This window comes from Condylura cristata, unplaced genomic scaffold (assembly GCF_000260355.1).
Source record: "Condylura cristata isolate star-nosed mole 26May11 unplaced genomic scaffold, ConCri1.0 scaffold00011, whole genome shotgun sequence".
NCBI classification, from domain to species: Eukaryota; Metazoa; Chordata; class Mammalia; order Eulipotyphla; family Talpidae; genus Condylura; species Condylura cristata.
Window position 1 is genome coordinate 45,993,561 of NW_004567112.1, and position 23,834 is coordinate 46,017,394.

The following is a 23,834-nucleotide window of genomic DNA, read 5'->3' on the forward strand; positions in this document are numbered from 1 at the left end:
GGCTCTTCCAGCCTCCCAAGGCAGCCCATGCTGTTGTTAGGGGATGTTAGCTTCTGTCCCTGCTCCTTCTGCAGCTGCAGGAGCTGTAAGATGAGCAGATAGTTTGAGAAACAAAATGTCCTGGCCAGGGGGTGGGTTGAAAGACACAATTATGGGAATTATTACTCATCTTATTTAGTATAATTAGAGAGTGTTTTTCTCTGAAGAGCTCTGTATAAAGGTTGAATCAGTCGGAATTATTTATCCTAGGGAAGAGACGACTGGAGGGGAGGGGGATAACTCAACCGTTTTGAATATTTGCAAGACGATAACCAACTGTTCTGTCGTCTTACTGAAGATAGAAGATTAAGAAATTGGTAGGAGGGATCTAAATTAGATGTGAGGATTAATGCTTTACCAGTAAGTGTTATTAAACACCGACATGTATCCCTTAGAGAAAATCTAAGTGATTCTCTGCCTGGAGCTGGACATCTTGAGCTCTGATTTCCAGTGTGAACACTAAGGGCCGTCTGCAGGACTCAAGGGACATACACAGGCCTGGACTCCTAGGCCTCCAGCATTGATACACTAGGTATCATTGACCCTGAGGACAAGAAATGCAGCAATGTCATTGGAAGTCAGTCTGCAGCCTTCTGAGGATAAAGGCAGGCTTGGGGATGCAGCTTAAGGAAGAAGACCCTCAGTGGGGTAACTCCTGGCAGAGAGATGGTGAGGATTTCTTAGGTCAGTTCCACCTTCTACAAACATCAGATGATGGGGTCTTTCAGACTGACTGTCACCTATCTCATGCCTAGTGATTCATACCAGCTATGTCCCAGAAGTGACTCTGGCTCAGTCCAGAAACAGGCGCATGGCAAGCAGAGTGGTTGTTTCCCAGGGTTCCCCTGCCAAAGTGTAGTTTCATCACATGCTAGGTGCTCACTCTGTACATGGTGGCAGAAATGAATGAATGTGGGAGGGAGCAAAGAGAGATATGCACAGCAGTAAAGAGAGTCCCAGGCTTTTCTTACTCAACACCCGCCCCATCACCCCCCCTCCAACCCTCTTATTGCCTCCTGGTGTTCATACTCCCTTAAGGATCACTAGTGCTATGGACAGAAGCACAGACTTCAGGCAGCCAGACACACAATGTCCAAGAATGAAACACACTAGGGTAAAGTGGTAGAAAATTCTGGGTGCTGAGGTGAGCAGCCCTCATTCATCTAGGAGATGGAGTGCTACAGAAACAAACACCCCAAATTTCCAGATGCCTTGTGTTACTTAAACATGCTTTTTCTCTCACCAGGAATCCAGATTGTCATATGAAATCTTTCAACTTTTTCAAATAAAATTCTGAGATACGTAAATTTCAGTTGATACAGTGTTATATTTCAAAATCTGGGCATTCAATGTCATGATCATCATCAAAAGTCTAGTTCCACCTATCACCATATGGACAAAAAATTGACCATCTCTACATGTTTCACTCAACACTTAAACCACTTCCCCTCTGGTAACCAGCACTCTGTTCTTAGATACTAAAGGTTTTGTTTGGTTTGGTTTGACCTATTTGGGGGGGGTTTGTTTTTTTTACCTTCCATGTGGGTGAACTCATCTTGTATTTGTCTCTTTCTTTCTCAAGTATTTTTATCATAATGCTCTCAAAATCCAACCATATTGTCACAAAAGGCAAGATTTCCTTTTGTTGCTGAATAGTATTTCTTTATGTATATACACCACATTTTTATTATCAGTTTATCTATTGATGGGTACTTAGTTTGCTACTATATCTTGGCTATTGTACATAGTGATGCAATGAATCTAGGGGTACATACATATTTCACATTAATATTTTTTGCACCCATGGGATGAAGAGCAAGTCTTTCAAATTTTAAGTGTTGACATTAAAATTTATTTTTAAACACATCGACTTCAAGAAACACGTGTTTGTTACTTACTGTCAGTATGTAATTTCCCTTCAGAATCATGTAGAATTAGATTTAAATCCTGGCCACTTAATAGCTGGTGACTGTGACAAGTTATTAACCTCTCAGAACTTTAGTTTCTCTCTCACAGATGTATAGTTTGCTTCATTGAATAACATTGAGAAATGGAAAAAAAGCAAGAAATCAATATAGTGGCCTACATGTAGAATGTAAATATTAAATAACAATACCTAAAGTCATATTAACTTGAACCAAATGAATTTGCTGATGTATGTGTGGATAAGACCCCAAAAATGGCAATTCCATAAGTTTCAGTATATTAATATAAAATCTTAACTGTGAACACATTATTATGTTATCTTTATTATTATTAAGGTTTACCCATCTATTCCTTAAACACACCCTTATGATCTGTCTCTTGCTCTATTTTTTCCACAGTAGTTAGCCTGTTGATAGCTCATTTATTATGTTTATGGCTTACGGTCTTTCTGGTCCACCCCAACCTGTGTATATACTCTTCATCAAGGGAAGGATATTCCCTATTTTGTTCATTGTCTTCCTCCACTCACCATCGCCAGCACCTAGATGGGTGTCTAACACATCGTAGGCTCTGTACAGGTGTATTGAATGAATAGACTTACATGCTAGCTCTCCTTACACTCTGCATTTTCCTTCAAGTCTACAGGTTTAAGGAAGCTATTGAACTGCTCCAAATAAAATCTAAGTCAAGGTATTATGGTGATGGGTTTCAAGTACAAAACTAAAAGGATGGCAACACTGTACTGCAGATATAAAAAACTGAATCAATTCATTTAAAAAAATAAACTTAAAACTTAAAAAAAATTAAGTACTTATTTTTTTCTGGAGGTGCCTATAGGCTGTATTTTTAAAGATTGTCAATTATATTTGCCCTTAGAAGGAAACTAGGTTTTTCAGATAACTTCTTTACAAAAACACACAGTACTTTCATACTCTGGGGAAGCAGGGGGAGGGGTGCTGTACAACACATAGATTGATATTCAATAGTAAAGCGAATGTAGTGAAAGGAAATAAAAGTTTAAAAGCCCAATGGTACAGGGTAGGCCTGACAGGATTCCACAGAGACAGGAGAAAATGGTGGTATTGTCTTTGGAAGGAATGTCAGCCATAGACCGCACACAGCAGAAAGTGCTGATAAGCAGAATGACAAAAGCTGGTTTCTGATTCTGAGCTGCTGGTCGCACTTTCAGTATTCCACATATCATGATTAAGTATACAGAGTCTGACTGGAGGCCACAGATATGGTAAGCCCATGGGGAATTCTGGGACATGTGACATTGTTTGTAAGGATACAGGCAGCTTCCATACTCTCTGCTCCTTATCAGCCTCCACTTAAAGAGTTAAGAAAATTCTGACCAGCTCCCACCTCCTTAATAGGAGGTAGGGAAACCTTTACATTTCCCAAGGCGGATATTTTTAGATGCAATGCTCTCTCCAAAGTGTTAACTAATTGAGTTATCAGGTTTCATACTTGGCCACAGAGAATGGCAGTGGGAGAGGGAGAGAGCTTCCCAGAACAAGTAAGCCTTTACAGATTCCGAATGAAACGTTGTTTTCCTTAGAGAAGTGCTGCTTTGGCTTGAATAGTTATATCTTCAAAAAGTGTTTGTTGTGGAGTAGAAAGGAAGTGAACCTATCAGCACCCTGGATTGCTTGAGTGAAATGTGGAGGACAATGAGCTGGACTTTCTGTTTTGCTCCGATCGGAACTCTTGATTCATTGGCCTCTGATGTAATCTGGAATGTGCTCCGCACAGGTCTGTTTGAGGATGATGCTTCATGAAATGCAGGCAGATGGGGTGATTTGGGGTGTAGGAAGGGCCAGCAGATCAAGAATGTGAGAAGGTTTAAGTGTTGACTCCTGTGTCAAGAGAATCTGACGGCTCTTTCTGTTATAGTCATTACAAGGGCAGATGTAGATTTTTCAGCTGGGGGAGAAAACAGAGTTAAAATTTGCTTTTGAAATTCATGTGAATGTAAATGAAGCTGTAATTGGAGATTGGAAGTGTAATTCTATTTCTGTTTTAATAGAATTGCACTCAGATATAAATATGTCATTTTGTTTAATAATTTTAAAGCATTAGCATAATAAGCCATCCTCCTCTTAAGAAATATATAGGAAAAGGGGGTAAATAGTTGATTTTTGTTAATAAAACTTTTAAATATTTGATCTGAAGGAGTTATAAAATATTACTTAGATTATGATTCACTTTAAGTTTTCCTGTGATCTTTTTTCTGTCTTTGCAGTTGGCACCAATTCATTTAAGTGTGAGATCACATATATATCATAAATGTAAGGAGATAGTGTTAGCTATTAAAACCAGAAACTCAATTCTGAGCATAAGCTTAATAGTATGTAAGCGTAGTGTAAATGTCCTAATGACCCGAGGACGACATCATGAAAAGGAGGATTTTAGTACTAGGTGCTAATGTCAGTCATTACATGCTTAATGGTTTTCAGAAAAGAAATGTCAGTTCATCATGTTTAAAAAAAAAAGTTTGAAACATTTTCATATTCTTGAACTTTATTTTAAGTGAATTAAGTATTTATCTTGCCTTTTTTAGCGATAGGTAATCTTTTTGCAAAGAATATTGTTCTGTGACCTTTGGGAGATAGAGATTTTAATCTGAATGAGACATTGCAAACAGTATTGTGCCTTACAATAAACCCTTTTCAGACTTAAACTTTGAGATTCATAATAAAACTATGAATATTGTTCATGAGTTCCAGGAATTAATATCAATTATAATTTATTGGTAATATAAGCAGATTGGCAGATAAATCCTTTAAATCATGTTATGTCACTCTAAAACTAATTGACTCACCCATCAAAAAAAAAAATGAACTCTGTTGAAGTTTGAATTTCAGACTTGTATTCTATGAAAATTTTATGTACAAGTATAATGATATTTGCCAGTATCTAGTGAGGCTAGTGAAAAGTACTCATAGGGAGGTTTTTGTACCTATTACACATTTTCCAGTTTTTCAAGAATGTACCTGAACAGCTTTAACCTTTTATGAATTAGTTGACTTTAAAAAAAAAATAAAAAAAAGAAGACCTGAGATCCAAGAGGAAAAACTCAATAAAACCAGACCATCTTGTTTCTGACTCATGTCAGAATATATCAATTAAATGGTGAAAGCATCTGATCTCAGCCCATATGTGCTGCATTTTCTGTTTTGGTGGGCAGGCTGTTTAAAAATGTGTAATAAAATGATAGGCTGGATTTTAAAATTATCCGGCCCTGAGCAGTGACTCTGGAAGGGTACTGACCCAGTATAGCAATCACACAGAAGTCACGGCACAATGGAATGGCATATACTATTGCTTACTGGGTTTAATGGATAATGAATAAGGACTATTCATCTTTTGAGCTTCATTTCTGACTTGAATGGAAGACAGAACAGTTTATCTGCATGAGATGAACTATGGATAAAATGATTGCAAAGAGGGTATAGTAGAGAATTACATTTTCACAAGTGATCACTAATATCTCTTCTGCTTTGTTTTACTTATAGTTTCTATAGGATTGTTAAAGATTTTCCACTGGATTGCTCAATCTGTATTGGGGGGGAACTTTCAGTGATTTTACAACTTAATCTTATGAAACACTTGCATTGCAAAGAGTCAAGCAAGGTAGATGTGTGTATGCCTTTGCCAGTTTTAGAAGTTCTTACATAGATTGTTAATAATTAAGTTGTTAGGGAAGAACTAGTATTGCTACAAATTATTGATGAAAAAGTAACTTTTAAATGATGCCGATTAACAAAAAGAAAGCTATACTCTGAACACTGAACAAAGTGTAAGTTTAATGTAATTTTAATATGCATCTCAGAAGAAGTTAATGATAAGATCTTTTAGTAGCAAATATTGTAAATTATATTTAAATTCTATGTGAATACTTTATATCACATAAAAGTTCTTGTGATAAAATCACACAGAAATTTATTTTCTATATTCTACTTCAGATATGAGTGTTTGTGTATATATACATAAGTTTTTAAATAATTGATCATTAATAAGTACATATTTGACTGTTGGGGGAAGTAGAAAGTAGGATAATTGATACATCAAATTGAGAAAGGAATCAGAAAACCTGTTGTTTGAAATGGAAACTTTTAGTTATGAAAGTATGCTATTTGCTTAACTAAATTTGTTTTCTTCTATGCAGCAATACAAAGATAGGATCTTATCTCAGTCATAAATACTGAATACAAACAAGCATAAACAGTATTCTTAAACAATCTAAATGTCATATCTTTTTGAAGATTCTTTTTATAATGTTAAGGCACTTCAGCCACAGAATTAAACTGTATGTGCCAACTTGTTATGTTTTCTTTTTCCTGTGATCCTCGGAATATATTGCAAAGCTAATAATAAAACTAAGCAATGGATTATAGTTAGACTATCAATAAATATATTCTTAGATTATGTGATGGAAATTTTAAAGTGTTTTAAGAATATATCTATAGCTACTAATTAATCATTTATTACACATAAAATTTATATAATTCTTTTGCTTAGGAGTCTTTTTTTCAGCTCTTATCTATCAGGTAGATAGACTTACATGATAGATACTCATTTCCATATAATAATGTTGGAAAGCTAATGACAGTTTCCTGTAGTCAGTGACAAATGAGTGATGTTACCAGATTAGAAAGTAGAAAAAAATCAATATTTTAAATAGCTTTATAAAATTTGGGTGAGCTCAGTTTTATTTATTCTCGAATTATTGGTTATATTGTGTTCTAACAGCATCATTCTGATATATTATTTGACATACATATTTTTGTAATTCACTGATAATTCTATTATATTCTAAAAATAATAAGATAAAGCATAATTTGAATACTGTAGCTTTTTAAAAGCACACACCGTTTCTTTTGATCTCTGGAGTTTAGCATATATTAAACACTAAATGTCCAAATTTTTAAACAAATCCTCACCGTTGAATAGTGTAGCCTTTCATAATTTAAGCATTGTATCAGAAGAGCATTTCAAATTAATTGAAAGTAAGCTTGACATAACTTACATAGTTGAGATAGTGTCAAGCTATTTAATCAATTAGATTTATAATGTCTGGTCTTTTAGCCATCATTTAGTCTTATTATAGACACTATTTTAAAAGATCTTAAATATTAATGACCAAAATGTCACTGTTATTTCTAGTCTAAAATTTCCCAGAACATAGAATATGTACCTATAGTTGTGTTTAAACAACAGTGGCAAATTGTCTATAGAGAATGTTCTTGCTTTCTTTCTGACACAGTGATACCACCATATCAGCTGAGTAATGGATGTGTTGTTAGTTTGTCTTGTAGCATTTCTAAGTATTTTAAAGTTGACCTCTTGAGGACAGTATTATCCACTGAAAAAGTGTATTAGAGTTAAACTATTTGGAGTTTGTGGGCGTGGAAAGATTCCATATAGGAAGAGGCCCAATAGGCACCCTCAGGGTACACTTAGAGTAATCTTGGTAGATGCTTTGCAAAAATAGCAGCACTACATTTACTCTGCCTTCCTATTCAGTCACAGCTCTTGCCTGACTCTTGTTAGGATGTTATAGGCCTTGGTACCATTAGGTGAATACTTGAAAATTTTGCTATGACCCAGTCACTCTCAATGTATGCCCCAAGAAATTCTGGGTATTCCTGATGCTTTGCAGACTACTTGTGATATCCCTCACTTTTAAATACATTATATATTTAAGTCTTTGTTTCCTTCACATATATCAACCAAAAAAGCATATGGCCAACGATTGAATGCAGAAGTAGGTATGAATATCTATAACTTTAAGATATATATCTTTTAGAGATATATACAATTATTAAGCAGTATGAGTCATCATCTTTTTTTGATTTAATTTGGAAAATAGTGGTTTTTTGTGAGATTTATATTTCCTGTTACCATGCAATATGTGTTACTGCCATTTTTTTAAGAAAAATAAATGCTTATATCTTACTTTTACTTTTTTTAAAGATTTATTTATTTATGCTTACAGAACTAGGGTACAGGCCAGAGGTGTGGTGGGTGAGAGGATTCACCAGAGACAGAGTAGGGAGCAGAACAGGCAGACCTACTGAAATACACTGCTGAGGAGAGCAGTGGGTGGTCCAGGAGAGGTCTGCCATGCCGTGTGTGTCAGCTCCCTGGCCAAGGATTAAACTCGTGCTACAGTAGTTTCAGAGAGCTCCATAATGGGGTGTTTGACCTGCTGCACCACCAGAGACAGCCCCCACTTTTACTTTTTAATGCACTAAATGCCAACAATTATATAATGAATAATTAAAAGCTTTCTGGCCTGTTTGTCGTATTTTAAGAGTGTCAATGGATCATGAGACAAACAAGCTTGAAAACCACTACTCTGGACAGAGTACACTATGAATGTTCTCTGGCCTTGTTTGTGTGTCTAGCTTAGTAGCTAAAAGCATTGGGAAAATAAGGTCAAACTCATGAGTTCAGTCACTGAGTAATCTGTCGTGTTTGTTTGACTGTTATGGTTACAGCAAGCTTAAAAATTAATTTGAAATATTTAAGTTCTTTTTTCATCATAATGAATACATTGAGGGCCAATCACCAATGTCAGAACAATTTCTAATGATGTGTATATATTACCTTCCTTAATTCTGTCAATAGCTCCACCCATGAGTTAAATTTCATTATTGTTCTCATTTTACAGATGAGGAGAGAGATCTATAGTGTTTAAATAGCTTGTAAAGGTCACACAGTTTGTAAGCTGCAGAGCCAGATTTTGAACTCTGACATTCTGAATCTAGCGTCTGAACTCTGGAAGCATTAAACGGCTGTGACTTGCTTAGTAAGTGACAGTTAGTGTATATCTATCTCTAGCTCCCTAAAAAATGATTGTGTTTAGAGTTAGACCTTTATCTTCATACATGACAGGCAGCTCCTTCAATCTTTGCTGTCAGCGTCCTTGGAGCATGTCAGCTGTCACACTGTATAGCTGGACATTTCAACCTTACCTACCATATTATAACAATTTATTGCTGCAGACTCCAATGGTTACTTTAACTTTGGATTTAAATCTGCCTTTTCATCTTTCATTTCATATAATCAAAAGTAGCATCCTTTTTAACCTTTGTATTCAATGAATTTTTAAAATGATCTCTTTCACATCTGGGTGATACTTGCTCTTTTTCTCACTCTTCCTTTTTATGATTCAGTGTAAAAATGTGAAGTCTTATAATTAAAATTCTTGCCTGGGAAAAATAACATTTAAGATATTCAAATCAGTCATTCAATCTGTATACCTATCTGTGTTTCTGCTTTCACGGGTAACCTAACCTTATTTTAGAACATTTGTTTATTCATTTAAATAAGGACTTACTTAGCTATATTTTTACTGAGGGCTCTTAAGATCTCTTTATTGATCATAGACTTAAGTAGAAATAAAAATTAAAACTGGAAAGAGCAATAACATTTTTAAGTATTTTTAAAAAAACGAGTGTGAAACCACCCTCCTGCAAGCCCCCCAAAAAGGCAAATAGTTTCATTTACCAGCAAAGCTCCAGCTGCACCAGCTGGCACACAACATTTTAGGATGATAAATTCAAGAACCCTTCTCTCACTAGCTAACGCCTCCTCTCCCTCTGTTGCCGTGGGCCTCACCCTTCAATTCCTCTGGGCGTTCAACCCCAGGCCTCTAATTATCTGACCAGGAAGCTAAGTCCAATGTGTTTTCCAGGCTATTTCCCACCATGTAAAGTATATTGTGCATTGGAAGAAAATAGTTATGTTTGTAATATTAAGCCTAGCCACACTAAAAAATCAAGCTATTTATTTCTAGACCTTAAAAATAAATTGGAAAAATGTTCACCTCCTCAAGTAAATACTCTTTCTCTTCTCCTGATACCTAGACCAATTTTAGCTTATCACTGTTTTCAGTAGCTATATTTAAAATGTGAATAGTTCCCTGGATTAAATATTTTAGGACTCATGCCAATACCTCCTACATAATAAGGATCCTTAGGCATGAAGACTTGACATCCTTGTTCTGATTCATAACATAACAAATAAATGGAAAAATCCCAAACAGTTGACGTATTTTATATAATCCACCATGTACAAGGCCAGAAGGAGCTGCTCTAACTGCTATGCATTTTTCTTCATGATGAATAGTGATAGCTTCATATTACAAGGTACATTTCTAAGAGACTGAAGTTTTCTGTTGTTGACTAGCCAATCTATACAGCAGCATCACACTTGTTTTCTAAACAAGGTTGCCCACAGACACCTAAATTTTGACTCCAAATTACTATTCCATTGGGCAGTTAACTGCTTCATTTGGTCTCCAGAGACCGTGCTATTTCTATGATAGCTCTCTTCATCTATCAGAATTGGGTCCCTATGCTTAGATACATTATTGCCCCCCACCAGATCTTAGGAGAGCTGTCACTAGTGGTCGTTTGGTAAAGATCCAATGGGATCTTGGAGATCTCTTTCAGCTAAGGAGTTAGGCAAGAAAATCTTTACCAGGTTCTTTTACTAGTTCAAACTATAAAATTGGGAACTTCCTCATTCTCATTTTTGTACCAGCAAACTGAGGGGAAGAACATGAAATCTACAAATATGAATTCTATTTTTAACAACTTCCTAACTCATTAAGCAAATTGTCTCTTTACTTCTGTTTCCTATTTATACAAGATGATACCTCATTCTCTACCTCTCTCAAAAGATAAGATTTGTGTAAAAATAGAAATATACTTTTTGTTTGTAAATACATAGCAAAGCTGTGTACTAAAACTAAGACTTAATTGTTACTGCACTGAATCTTAACAGTTTCCTAATTCAAAGCTATGTCCTTGAAATAATTTAGTATTGTTCAGGTAAGGCAAGGGCACCTATATTAATGACCATAATTGTAATGGAGGTACTAGGAGGTACATATCAACTGAGGCTTCTGGGGCTGGGGGAGCCTGATTGGTTGAGACAGCTGATTTACCTGATGAAGAGTGGTGTAGGGATTATGCATTAAGCATTTTATTGGCAGTGCTGCTCATGGGGACCGAAAGAGAATTTCTTAAAAGGCGTGTTCATGTGGGAAATAAAATTAAGACAGATGAGCTATATGAAGCATAGCAAAAAAGGGCAGAGGGCTGACTGATAATGAGAAAGGTTTCAGGCCGAATGACTCTATACATTTTTGTTCCATGCTTGCCTTCTGCCTAACAAATGGCAAATGCGTCAGTTGTTGTAGAGAGTCTGTCATCCACAGAACTTTAACATTACAAGCCAACAGTAACTGCCAGATATTTTGTGTAACCTCCCATTAGAGCCTGGTTTTAACCCTTTGAGGGAAATCATTCCCTAAAAGATGATTGACATTTCCCAAAAGACTAATCCTTTCTCTTAATATTCTATTTTTGTGGATTAGGAGAGAAAAAGAAATCCTCTGGGTTGTTCTATGTTCTGAATAGTCAAACACAGAGAAAGTTGCAGATAGATTTTGTTCTTTCTCAAAACAAATTATTACCCATTTAGTTTGTATGCTTTACTCTTATGAAACTAAAGGCAGACTTGCCCTGTATTTAAAATTTCCTTGACTATATTGAATAGTTAATTTGTTTTCATTTTAAAATTCAAAATTCTGGGGTAAATATACCATTTGCTATGTCGATAGGTTAGAAATCCTGCCTGCAAGAGAATTTGTTCTAAGACTTGACCATTGCTTATTTGAAAAATGAACCATTTGTCATTAGCTGTGAGTGTACCTGCTCCTTGCGTGGTATCCTGGAACTTTTAGAGGAGGAGAGAGCTCATCTGTCACCAAGTCAGGTCATTCTAACTTACCAGTTTCCAGCATTCGTTATAGCGTTCTGCCTAACACATGCTAGTGTTAGGACATACTCTGTGTGACTTCTAAAAGTGAGGAATGTTCTTTACATAAAAGGTTTAAATCAGATTCACCTGAAATTTTGCTTCAGGCTAGTACCAATCAGGTCAAAATATTAATATTGACCTCATATTATAAAAGCTCTCCTCTGACACAAATGGTTTTAATATTCCTGGAGAGGTATGTGAAACTAACTCTTTAAAATCTTACTTTATGATTTCACAGGCATCAGACAAACTCAAATTCATTGTACCACTGAACAGAACCAAATGTACAGTGAGGAATATTGGAAATAACCACCCGCAATAATCAGCATAAGTCTTTCCTCCCCCTTGGGAAACATCTTTTCTGTATTTATTTTTATTTCTAATCAGCCTCCCAGAGAATTTGTAGGGCTTTGATTTCTGGATGAGAAAAGACATTGTATGGAGCCAGATTCTGGATCTTCTTTTGATGAAAACCAGATCATTTTAGAGACATAATGAGAGTGGGTTTTATCAGCGAGGCAAGGTAAATCTCTTCAAAACATTGCCTTTAAGAAAATAGAATCCTGCCAGCACTGTGTTTATTTGTTTGATTGATTCCCACTCCCCTCTACACAGAGATAAAGTTTGGGAGATTTTGCTCTTTAGTGTTAGCAGGTCCGCTGAACACAGACACCCTGGCAGGTTTGCAGTGCGCAACAGCAGGGGACCTTCTGGCATGGATCCCAGGGTAAAGATGCTAACCATGCACAACATGTGTTAGGGGACAGTGACCTCATTCTCAGGGATGAACTGGGGTGACTTCCAAGCAAAATCCTAACAAACAAAGGCAGGCTTGTAGTAATTCAAAGAAATCTGTGGAGACAACTCCTTTACTTTGAGAGGCTTTGGTAATGATGATTACATGTGTAGAGAGCGTGTAGAAGCATTTTCCTTATTGGTCAAGCCTTACCTCCCTCTACTACTCTTAGTGATTGATGGATGGGAGAATGCTGGTTTGGCTTCAGTAACTCAGTAGCTATTAAAAAGTGAATGAAACTGTAATAACCTCAGGTCTTGTCTAAGTCAAGGGATTCAATTTTTTTTCAAGCACTTGCCATGAAACACACACACACACCACAATCTTTATTTAAGATCTGTGTATCTCGTGTCTCTACACATACCTTAAAAGGACTTATTTGCTGACATAAAGGCCTCATACCCTTTTGATGGGGTGGGGAGGAGAGAAGAAAGTCTTCAGAGGATCTGAGGTTTCTATTGGCAGGAGGCAGATTGTAACATGAATGTCACAGTTGTTTTAGGTTGCACAAATGGTTGCATTCTTTTCAAATTGGTGAAAAATTAGATCATTGTGCAAAATATCTATAAAATATCAGCACAAAACATCTTACTCTAAAATATCTGGCAACTTTGAATGGACACTATCTAAATAGCTATCTCCCAAGGTTTTAGCAGTGATTCTGGCCTGGTCGGTAAGAAAAATCTACCCTTTGTCTCTGGCTCTCCTCTTACGTGCTTGGGCAGCACTGTGTTCCAAGGAGCATGGACACTGACCCCATTCCTGAACTCACAGCATTAAACTCAGAAGACTGTGACCCTCAAGCCATTGGCCTTTTGTTGTTGGAAAGTATTCTATTCTAAATAAACACACTAGTCTTGGGTTTTGAGAAGTTCTGCAAAGCAGCTCCATTTATACTTCAAAGCTCTAATTGGTATTGAAATCACTAATTAAGGAGCAATGCTATCGAGGGCCTTGAGATTTGGATAAGCAAGCCCATATTGTACAAGTCCTTTTCCAGATTTAAAATTATTTACAAATCTTCATCTACCAACAATGACTTCCCTGCGCTACTAGAAAAGTCTGTCTTTAGTACCTGATTCTAAAGCTTTGCTTTTAACATGGGAGCATAGGACAGTAAAGGAAATGGGGAAGAGGCAAAAATGAAGGTCAGCATTTAAAAATATGGTGCTAAGATGTCTACATTGTTTTAGTGAAATGAAGCCTGTCCGCAGAGCTCCACAATGCCCATTCCATCACTCTTCTATTCCACTGCTCCTCCCTGAATCTCCCTATCACAGCCAGGCTTTCACAATAGCCCAGTTCAATGGCACTTACCTCTGGGCCCAGGTTAGAACTGATTGAGCTGCATTTGTCAAAACATGCCATCTGGGCCCTCACTAGTGGCACAGCTAGTTGGAGCACTGCGCTACAAAGTTAAGTCAAGCTGTGGCTGCTTCAGTGTGAGTTTGACCCCAGCCCCAGAGGTGACCCACATGGCCCAGCAGACCTCTCCTGTCCTGCCTGCTGCTCCCCTCAGCAGTGTACTTCATTAATCTGTCTGTTCTGCTCTCCACTCTGACTCTGGTGAATTCTATCACCATCCCTGCACCTCTGGCCTGTACTCCAGTTCTGTATGCATAAAGAAATAAATCTTAAATAAAAAAAAAAAAGACTAAACCATCATTAAAAAAAGTGCCATCTGAGACCATTTGAATCTGTGGGGGTGGAACCTGACTGTCTGGTTTGAGTGTTTTTTGTTGTTATTTTTAATCTTCCTCTGGAGATCTTGAGGCTGGGTGAATTAACAGTCATTGATCTATAGATCTTTTTGTCTCCACTTTCTCCCACACTCTAATTTGCTGTCAGCTATTTGAACTAGAATGTAGATTTCATGAATTTTTTTCTGCTCCTAAATCCAGTTAACTGTTTCCTGGTATGTTCATGGTGAAATTGTATCAGGTTTATCTACCTTTGCAAAGCTTCTGTGAACTTCTTTTGTATTAGTCCTCCCAAAGGACTTTCCTTTCAGTAGGGGTCAGCTGTTCACTATTCCTCAAAATTTTTCATTTCTATTACTCCTGGCCACTTTTCCTTTCTTCTCACTGCTGACTAAGAACTCTCCTGAAGTCCTACTTCCTTCTCAGCTGGTTCCACCTATGTCGGTACAGAATGGCTTTTCTCAGTAAGCTTCTATGAACTTTATCATTTCTGCACTTTCCTCTGCTATGGCCTGCTTTACACAGCTAGATTATAAAATAACTGAAAATTGTCCTGCTCCTTCAAGGTAGAGGCTAAGTAGGCATTTCTGATTAACTGGGAAATTTTGATACCTTCATTGTCTATGGAATGATTAATGTAATATCTACCTTGAATATTTGTTGTAATTTAATAGAAACGGTATGTTATTTATTATTTGAATACCTAGACATATATTCTCCATTTCAAAGATAGCACAGTGGAATTAAAAAGGTAAGAAAACAGATTTATTTGCTTTCTGGATATTTCTGCATTTACATGTTGGTACTGCTGCTTACATTTCAGTTAGCAGGTCCAATGTGAGAAGGTGAGAAAATTGGTGCTGTTTGTGGGTCACACTTTCTGATGGGTGTCTCAAAAGCAGGGATTGTGGTCTGTAGGATCTGATCATCAGAATAATGAAGGGTTTTGAAAAACTTTATTGAAGGAAGCTATTAGTATCTTAGAATCTTCTTGCAATTAACTTCTTAAGAAGAGAGCATGATTATTGAAAGGTTTTTTGCATGGCAAAAATTCATCAGTGATCATTTGGTTCATTTTATCAAAGATTTATTTATTTATGCATACATAACTGGGCTGCAGGCCAGAAGTACAGAGGCAGTGAGAGGATTCACCAGAGACAGAGTGGGGAGCAGAACACGCCAACTGACGAAGTACACTGCTGAGAAGAGCAGCAGACAGGTCAGGAGAGGTCTGTGGCACCATGTGGGTCACCTCTGGGATGGGGATTGAACTCATGCTAAAGTGGCTTTTGCTTCTTAGTGTGCTGCACTTTAACCCATTGTGCCACCAGGGAATACCCTTTTAGTATCTTTAAAGGAAGCTAGAAATTAAAGTATCTCTAAAGGAAGCTAGAAATTAAAGAAAGCTGTGAAGAATTCTGACTATCAAATCTCTAAATTTTTCTGATTTTTAATTTAGTCCATTATAGTCATCCATCTCCCTCACCCATATCTGATTCAGCAGTTAATCTTTTAAGTAGTTATTTCTAATAAGTCATTCCAAAGCTTTTAATTAAGTTTTCATCCAAATAATCTTTCCCTGTTCAACATTTTATTGCACAATTTAAATATCTAGGTAAATTGCATAAGTACAACAATCAGAGCAACCAGCACAAACCATTAGGGCAAAAAACAATTGACTACTGCTAGAATCATGTGGGCATGGAAATTATAGAAAGAGGCCTTCTGTATTTGGACCTCATTCTTTGTTAGACAGAAGTGAGGGAAAGGGAGGTTAATTAAGAGAACAATGACCATACTGCAGCCCTGTATGGAAAGCACTTGTCGGAAGTACTATCCACTCCCAGGATGCTAACTACATGTTGTTGCTTTTTCCCTTTACTTGATGAATATGTTCCTTTTCCTCTTTTCTATCCCTTTAGAACATATAAGCAAGGAAGACATTAGAGGATAGGAATTAAGGGTAGAAGTCTAAAATTTGAGTAGATGGGAATGTTCATCCTAGCTCTGTCTGTTTCTAGAAAAATGCCCCTGGCTTCCAACTTCTGATCTCTAAGGTGCATGCAGTCTTCAAAGATCTGTGAGAATGAAGTTGGTACAAACTATTGAAAATGGCTCACTTATTATTAAGTGTCCAATGAGTGTTTGATAGGATAATATATTCTTTGATATCAGGATCATTACATGCCTTAGGGTTCAGAGGCACAATCGAATGCAGACTTTACCTGTATATTCTTTCAAATGGGTATTCCTAACACAAGCTGTTCCACAAGTAATCCTAGCAAGCAAAAATAAGGCATGTGCCCAACATGCATTGGGAAACCAAAATAAATTCAGATCCACTGAGCTGTTTCTTTGTTTTTGAAGGAAACGTTTGCCACTCATCTCTTGTCTGTCTTTGGTAAATTGGAAAGAGAGTAAGGCACTGAACAAGATACAGAGCAGACTTATTTTGTTGACTGTTGAGTTGGTGTAGTTTTTGAACAGGACACGCAACTACCCTAACACAGATGACAGTCCATCTTTATAGACGACCCAACAATTAAGCAGAACAAACCAAGTTTCTCGTGTTGATCTGGAAAAATAGCACAGATGAAGTAACTTTTAAACTGAATCTAAGACTTACTAGGTCAATCTCTTAGTGGGGAAGTGGGGTTGAGCATTACTGGCAAAGTGTCATGAGTGAAGGCACAGTGCCAGGAAATTACAGGACCCATCCAGAAATAATGTCCTTGAGGAATAATAAGCGGTCAAGATTGCTTTCAAGATCATTGTTCATGGTTTAGTTCAAGCTAGAAGTGTTGGGGTCAGGTTGTGAAGGATCTCTGAAATTATGAAATTGAATAATAAGGTTTAAAAGCAGAAACAGTTTTACAAATGAAGTATGTCATCAAACATATAAATCAGGGGTAAAACTGAATTAGGTATCTGGGAGTCTTAGCCTTACTCTTGATTGCAGTATTCTAGAGCACCAGGGCTCCATAGAACCTTTGATGTTAAGCAAGAGCCTGAGCTTGTTGTCAAGCAGTAGTAAGTTCAATGCTTGCTGCACTATGTGAACTTGTAAGTCATGTAACTTGCAAATCTTCTAACTTTTCTTACACTTAGTTTTCCATACCCTTAACGCAGATTCCCATTTTGTTTGACTTTTTAAGAAATAACAGTAATACCACATGATGAGAATATACATAAGTGCTTAGTGAAATCCCTGACCTGTAGAGCTGCAGTAGGCACTAAGCTGCAGCTCTCATCCTTGTCATGATGTTCTCAGAGCCCTTGGTGGCTCCATGCAAGCTCCCGAATATTCAGTGTCTGGCCTACTCATATTCAGCTAGGGTCCATGTGCCAACTTCAATCTCCTGCAGCTTTTAGAGGATTTTGCACATCACTGAGCATTTGGTCCAAACTGGACAAGTAGCAGACTATATGGAAATGAAATGATAAACATATTTTCAGTTATTACTAATGCTAAGAAATTAGGATAGTAATGAGAAATAAGCCTTTTGAAGTGCACCTGTGACTGGCACAAAAGTAAGAAATCTATGAATGTGAAAAATTATGTGAAAGAAGAATCAGTTTTAGTTGATTGAATAGACATAGGCCCCAGGAGAGAAAACCTGGATCGTGACCAAAGTGAATAATCTATTAAGAGATTTCCAGTTATGTTCCCAAAAGTATGTTCCCAATATAAAGGTAGGCAGGAAGTAAACCCCTCACAAAGAAAAGTACAGCAAAAACTTGCCTGGCTCAATTTGTTACCAGATGGAAGGAGGAAAAAAAAATTCTTCCCTAGGATTTGTAATCACAAGAAATCCCTCCTATCCTTACCAGTTTGATATCTAAATTTATCTATGTAGTCTTTTTAAAAACCTCAAGGCAAGCAGTTCTTTAAAAATAATCTTGGATTGATAGTACCTCAAGCCAGTTGGCAGAAATGATCTTAAATTCCGTTTTTTGGAATAAATGGTTTAGACCCAAGCAAATCCTCAAAGATTATTAGCTAAGGAATATGAACCCATAATCGATGATTACAAACCACAGAAATTAGAAATTGGTAAGTCACTTTGACCAAAAAAATTACTATTAAACTAGTAAAGTTGAATAAGCATATGTCATGGACCCATTATTTATGATAATGGGTATATACCTTGAAAAATCTTGTCTGTGTGTCCAGGAATACTGCCCAAATGTTCACATCAGCACCATACATAGTCTATCCAAACTGGAAACACATAAATACCCGTCAACTCTGCATAATCACATAATGGAATCTTCTGAGGTGCAGTGATAAATTGAATAGAGTTAAACATGTCAACATGATGATTATAAGAAATGTAACATTCAACAAAAGAAGCTTGTCACAGAAGGATATATAGTGCTTGCTTCCAATTACAGTGTGCTGAGACAGTCCACAACATAAATATTTAGCTTGAGGTAAATACAGGTATTAAAACTATTTTTTTAAAGGCATGAGAATGATTAATTAGAACAGGGGATGCCTTTGGCAAGACAGTTGGGATGGATGGTCCACATCTTTAATGTAGACTCCTTTCTTGATTGAAATTTTAAGAAATAATGTATAATAACATGTGCATAAATCTACATAATAATATCATAAAATACTTGGAAGTCTACAAAGCTGCTTGTAACTTTCATTCTTCAGGTAGTTTGTGTTTCTTTTATGATTTTATGGTCTTTCTGTTATGAATGTTTGTCTTATGATTTCTTTTTTAATTTCATGCATTTTAGGTGTTCTTTTTTTGTGGTATACTTTATAATAAATGTTTTTAAAGAAAAGTAGAAATGATAAAAGCCCCAGAGACAGAAAACTTGGTAGGATGCAACTTTCTGGAAAAGAGTTTGAGGGAAAGAATAAGAAAAGAAAAGAAAAGAAATATATATATATATATATATTTACACCAAAGTTGTATCCTAAGTGATTAGAATAACCTTGGACTCTTTAAATGGAAATAAGGAAATACAGAGAATTTATTAATGTTACATTGCTACCATTAGCATCTAGTTGCAGTGACAGATGTGTTATATGGTCTAGTTAAATATCGTTGCAGTTGTTGAGGTAAGTAAATGTGGGACATTGAACTGGAAATGCTTTAGTGCACAGATGGGCACAATGTAAATACAGAGCATTGGGCTTGGAGGGAAGATAGAAGCCAAGGTCATGATGAGGTCACTTTGGGATTGAGTACAGGCAGGAAGGAAATGTGATTTCTGTAATGGAAAAGGGCAGCTTTTCAGTGATAGACTGAGCCCGTGAGGAACAAAGAGGAGTGGACAAAAAAACTAACAGGAAGATTTTCAAGAAAAAGAAGGTGATCAGTACCATCAACTGGTTGAGTGTTATAGAGGACAGAAGTAAAATTAAGTAATGGGAATTAATATTTGGGAGCTCATTGGTGAATTTGTGCTGAAAGACATTATTGATGATAAAGTAGTCATATTGTCATGGACATAGCTATGAATTTTAGTTTTAAGGAAATAGTGAATGTAAACTAACCCTTCAAAATGTTTGATGATTATATTTTTAAAAAATAGTAATTTTTCATTGAGAACTTGCTATTTACTCACACTGTTAGTCACCTTACATGAAGTTATCTAATTTCATTCTAACAGATCATTTTAGCCCCATTTGATAACTGAAGAAAATTGAGGCACAAATATCTTAAAATTTTGCCAAATGTAACATTGTACATGAGTGAAGTAGCTCGGAATATTTCAGTTAACCAACCCTTTACTGTAAAATATAGAGATAACTGTCATTTGGAAAAAAAAGTAATATGTAGAAAATTGAATGGAAAGATGATTTTTTGTAGGTTTAAGAAACAAATGAATCTGTAGGCAGACAGAAGGGAGGGGAGCAGTAGAGGAAAGGAACCTGAAACTCATAAGAAAGATCTTACTCTTTGCATGTTCCCTAGATAACTAAAAGAATTGTATATCAGATATGAATGGATCCCCGCAGTTGTCCCCAAGGTTTGGAAGCAATGGAGAAGAACTATTAGATTCTCACTGAGTCTCCAGTCTACTGTTAGCCTAATCTTGAGCCTTGATACAAACTTAATGAAGTAATTAGATCTGAAGAGTATGTTATCTGCAAGTACCTACACAGTTAACTGGATACATGGAATGATGAATGAAAGATGAATAAATGAATGAATGAACTAAGAGTGACTAAGCGTGAGCAATGGATAAAATGCTTAGTACGACCTTTCACAGAGTAGTGGTTAACAGCCTAGACTCTGGAGTAAGAAGGTCTGGATTAATATCCCCACCACAATTGTACAAGGATATATACATTTATGTATTTTATATTGTGCCTAATTAAATTAGAATAAGCACTTGAAATGGTGTCTATTTATAGTCAGAGTTATGAAGTTATTGCTGAGGTTGACACTCAGGGAATGTTTATTCTTTCTAATCACTGCTCTCTGCTAAATGACATCAGTAGAGTACAGCAGGTCATTTGAATAACATATTGTCGAGTGTTACTGCATTATAATGTTGATGAAGGGAGAAAGTTTTCTGACCAGAGCCACTTTCTGTGTGGAGCTTTCATATTCCTCCTACAATTGCCTAGGTATTCTCTGCATACTTTAGTTTTCTTCCATATCCCAAAGATTTGCATGGTAGCTTCATGGCTGCATCTAAGTTGTCCCAGTGAGTGTGTGTGCGTGTGAGTGTGCTGTCCAGTGTTGGCCCCTCAGCCATTGGGATAGGCTTTCGCCACCAGAGGCTGGGATATGTGGGTTGGAAAGTGGATGGATGCATGAAAACAAGTTATTGTTTAATATTGAGAGAGGTTTGAGTCTTTAGTTAGAAGTTTAGTGATATTTTTGTCACTGGAAATATACTGTTGGAACTTAAACTATCTTTTGACTGGTAGCCCATGGTCAAATTAATTTCATTATAAAGTTATCTTGCTTAAAGTTGCTGATTCCAAGAGTTTATCCATGATGCAAAGTGAGGCCTTGCTTTGCAATAGTCTGTCGTGATCCATGGTTTCTCTTCTTGTGGTTTCAGTTACCCATGGCCCACATGGTCTAAAAGTATTATAACACACAGTAAGATAAACAGAGAAAGCCCACATGCACATAATTTTCATTACATTATAGTGTTGTAATTGTTTTATTTCATTATTATTGCTAATTTCTTACTGTGCCCAATCTATAAATTAAAATATATCATAGGTAAATATGATTGCCATTGAGTATCTGGAACACATCCCTCAGATAAGGGAGGGACTAATGAACAAGTAGAAATTGAACTAGTAGATTACTTCATAATCATGTTTAACTCTGTCCTTAAAGCTATTTCTTTGAAAAGAAACACTGCTCATTTTTCTTTCTTGTGAAAAATAAAAGCTAATTTGATAAGCCATTGAATGGTAATCAAAGACACCATCATTTCCAAATTCTTTCAGATTTTGGTCACCCCAGGGGAGATAAACATTGGCCAACTTGATTATATGTATTTTGTGCCTATTATCTCCTTAGGCAGTGACCTCTTCTGCATGACTTTCATGTGGTAAGCTCACCTTCTCAGGGGACCTAATTTCCTTCCATAGTAATTTGTCTACAACTGGTGTTGTCATTGCTTTTTGTTTTTTTTTTTTAAGATTTATTTATTTGTGCATACAGAACTGGGGTACAGGCCAGAGGCTCAGGGGTGGTGAGAGGCTTCACCAGAGACAGAGTGGGGAACAGAACAGGCAGATAGACAAAGTACACTGCTGAGGGGAGCAGCGGGTGGGTCAGGAGAGGTCTGCCACACCATGTGGTCACCTCTAGGGCAGGCGGGAATCGAACTCATGCGGAAACGGCTTTAGATTCTCAGTGCTGTGCTTTAACCAGCTGCGCCACCATGGAGGGCCAAGAGTCATTGTTTTAATAGTATTCAAGATTAAAAAATAAAAACAGGCTGTTGCTACTAATTAAGAGTAATCCCTAGTTGTTTGATGAAATGACAATGAAGAGATCCAACACATTGAGATCCTAAAGCAAAATATTACCATATTAATATTAAGGAAGCAACTATATATACATATGTGCTGTGGGTAGAATTTGAAAGGGAAAAAAAATAGTGAAGAGTCCATTGTTTACCCTGCTGCTTTAGTGTCATATTTTGGAAAAGTATAGAGACAAGTGGTTCTTCATTTGTGCCGCATCTGTTTTGTTTGCCTCTCACAGACAGATATGGCCCAAACTGCAGTATTCCACAATGCAAGCCACTGGTGGTGGAGAATTAAAAAAGGGGAAACTTCTTGGATCTTTTTGCTGTGCTACAATTTTCTTCTTAAGTTGTCAGTTTTCTTTATGGCAATCTTTGTTCCATCTTGCTTGTTCTTTCTTTTCCTCCTATTTCCTTCCCCTAAACATGTGCTTTAAGTGTAAAATGGCTGTTTGCTGTGTATCAGTGTGTTGAGCATATCTGTATGTAATAGAGCAAAGTGAAGAAAGTGAATTTTTTTGTCCGAGAGTTTTGCCTTTTTATTTTTTAAAGATTTTTAAATTTTTTATTTATGCATACAGAACTGGGGTACAAGCAGAGGTGCAGGGGCGGTGAGAGGATACACCAGAGACAGAGTGGGGAGCAGAATAGGCAGATGGATGAAGTACATTGCTGAGGGGAGCAGCGGGTGAAACAGGAGAGGTCTGCTGAGCCATATGGGTCACTTCCCTCCCTGGGGATCGGGGATCAACTCACGCTAAAGGGTCCTTGGCCAGATTTACAGTGCTGCGCTTTAACCCTTTGAGCCACCAGGAAGAGGCGCTAAAGTTTTTCCCTAAAGTTCTTCGGTAATAAATAACCTCAAAGAATTGATGGCAGAACCACTAGTGGAATTAATAGAATAAAGACATTCACCAGAGCACTCTTATTATTAGGGCTGGTTCTTAGACATGATTCATGAGCAGGTTTGTCAATCCTGAGCCACACGATTCAGTGTGCAAATCGTGCGTGCAAAATGTACATTTGACGTGGGTTTGCAATTTTGGTATGCGTGTGCACCTATATGTAATCATTGAAGGAAAGAATTTCTTCAAAAAATTTTTTAGTCTCAAAAGAATCCAAATACTGAGTAGTAGGGAAACACTACATAAGACTTGTTTTTGGTTTTGCTTTTGGCATTTTGTCATTAAGAACCACTGAGCAGAAAATGGTAACATATTGTCAAACCTGTTAAATGTGAAGAATTTCCTTGAAAGAACACATCTTTTAAACTTCTCTAGCTGCTTTTTTTATGGACTCACATTCAAAGTTTGGGGTGCTTAACTCACAGTTGTTATCTCTGGTGTTTGAAATATCTAGGCAGACCGATATCATTTGTCCCCAGAAACACATCTGAACACTTCTGGGCAAATTCACTGACAAGCCATTGAGCAGACACAAAGAAGATGATATTTTATGGTACAATGAGCCATCCTTGTATTGTTGCTTTATTTCCAACTGAACTTACCAGACAAAATGTTATCCTCAATACAGCAAACTTATTTTAAAAAAATAACTTGAGGCCCTCC

General features: G+C 36.7%; 1 protein-coding gene across 12 annotated transcripts in view; it reads left to right on the top strand.

Annotated features, from left to right (window-relative positions):
* ANK3 (ankyrin 3, node of Ranvier (ankyrin G)) overlaps window positions 1-23,834 on the top strand; it is a 307,389-nt gene that overhangs the window by 65,053 nt on the left and 218,502 nt on the right. Inside the window, exon 1 of one of the 12 annotated variants that reach the window (XM_012723589.1) lies at window positions 3,178-3,208. The exons of the other annotated variants lie outside the window; for them this stretch is intronic. Within the exon in view, the coding sequence (XP_012579043.1) occupies window positions 3,206-3,208 (3 nt within the window). The 5' untranslated portion in view covers window positions 3,178-3,205. Of the gene's footprint in view, window positions 1-3,177; window positions 3,209-23,834 lie in introns of those variants that run through there. 12 annotated transcript variants of the gene reach the window in all.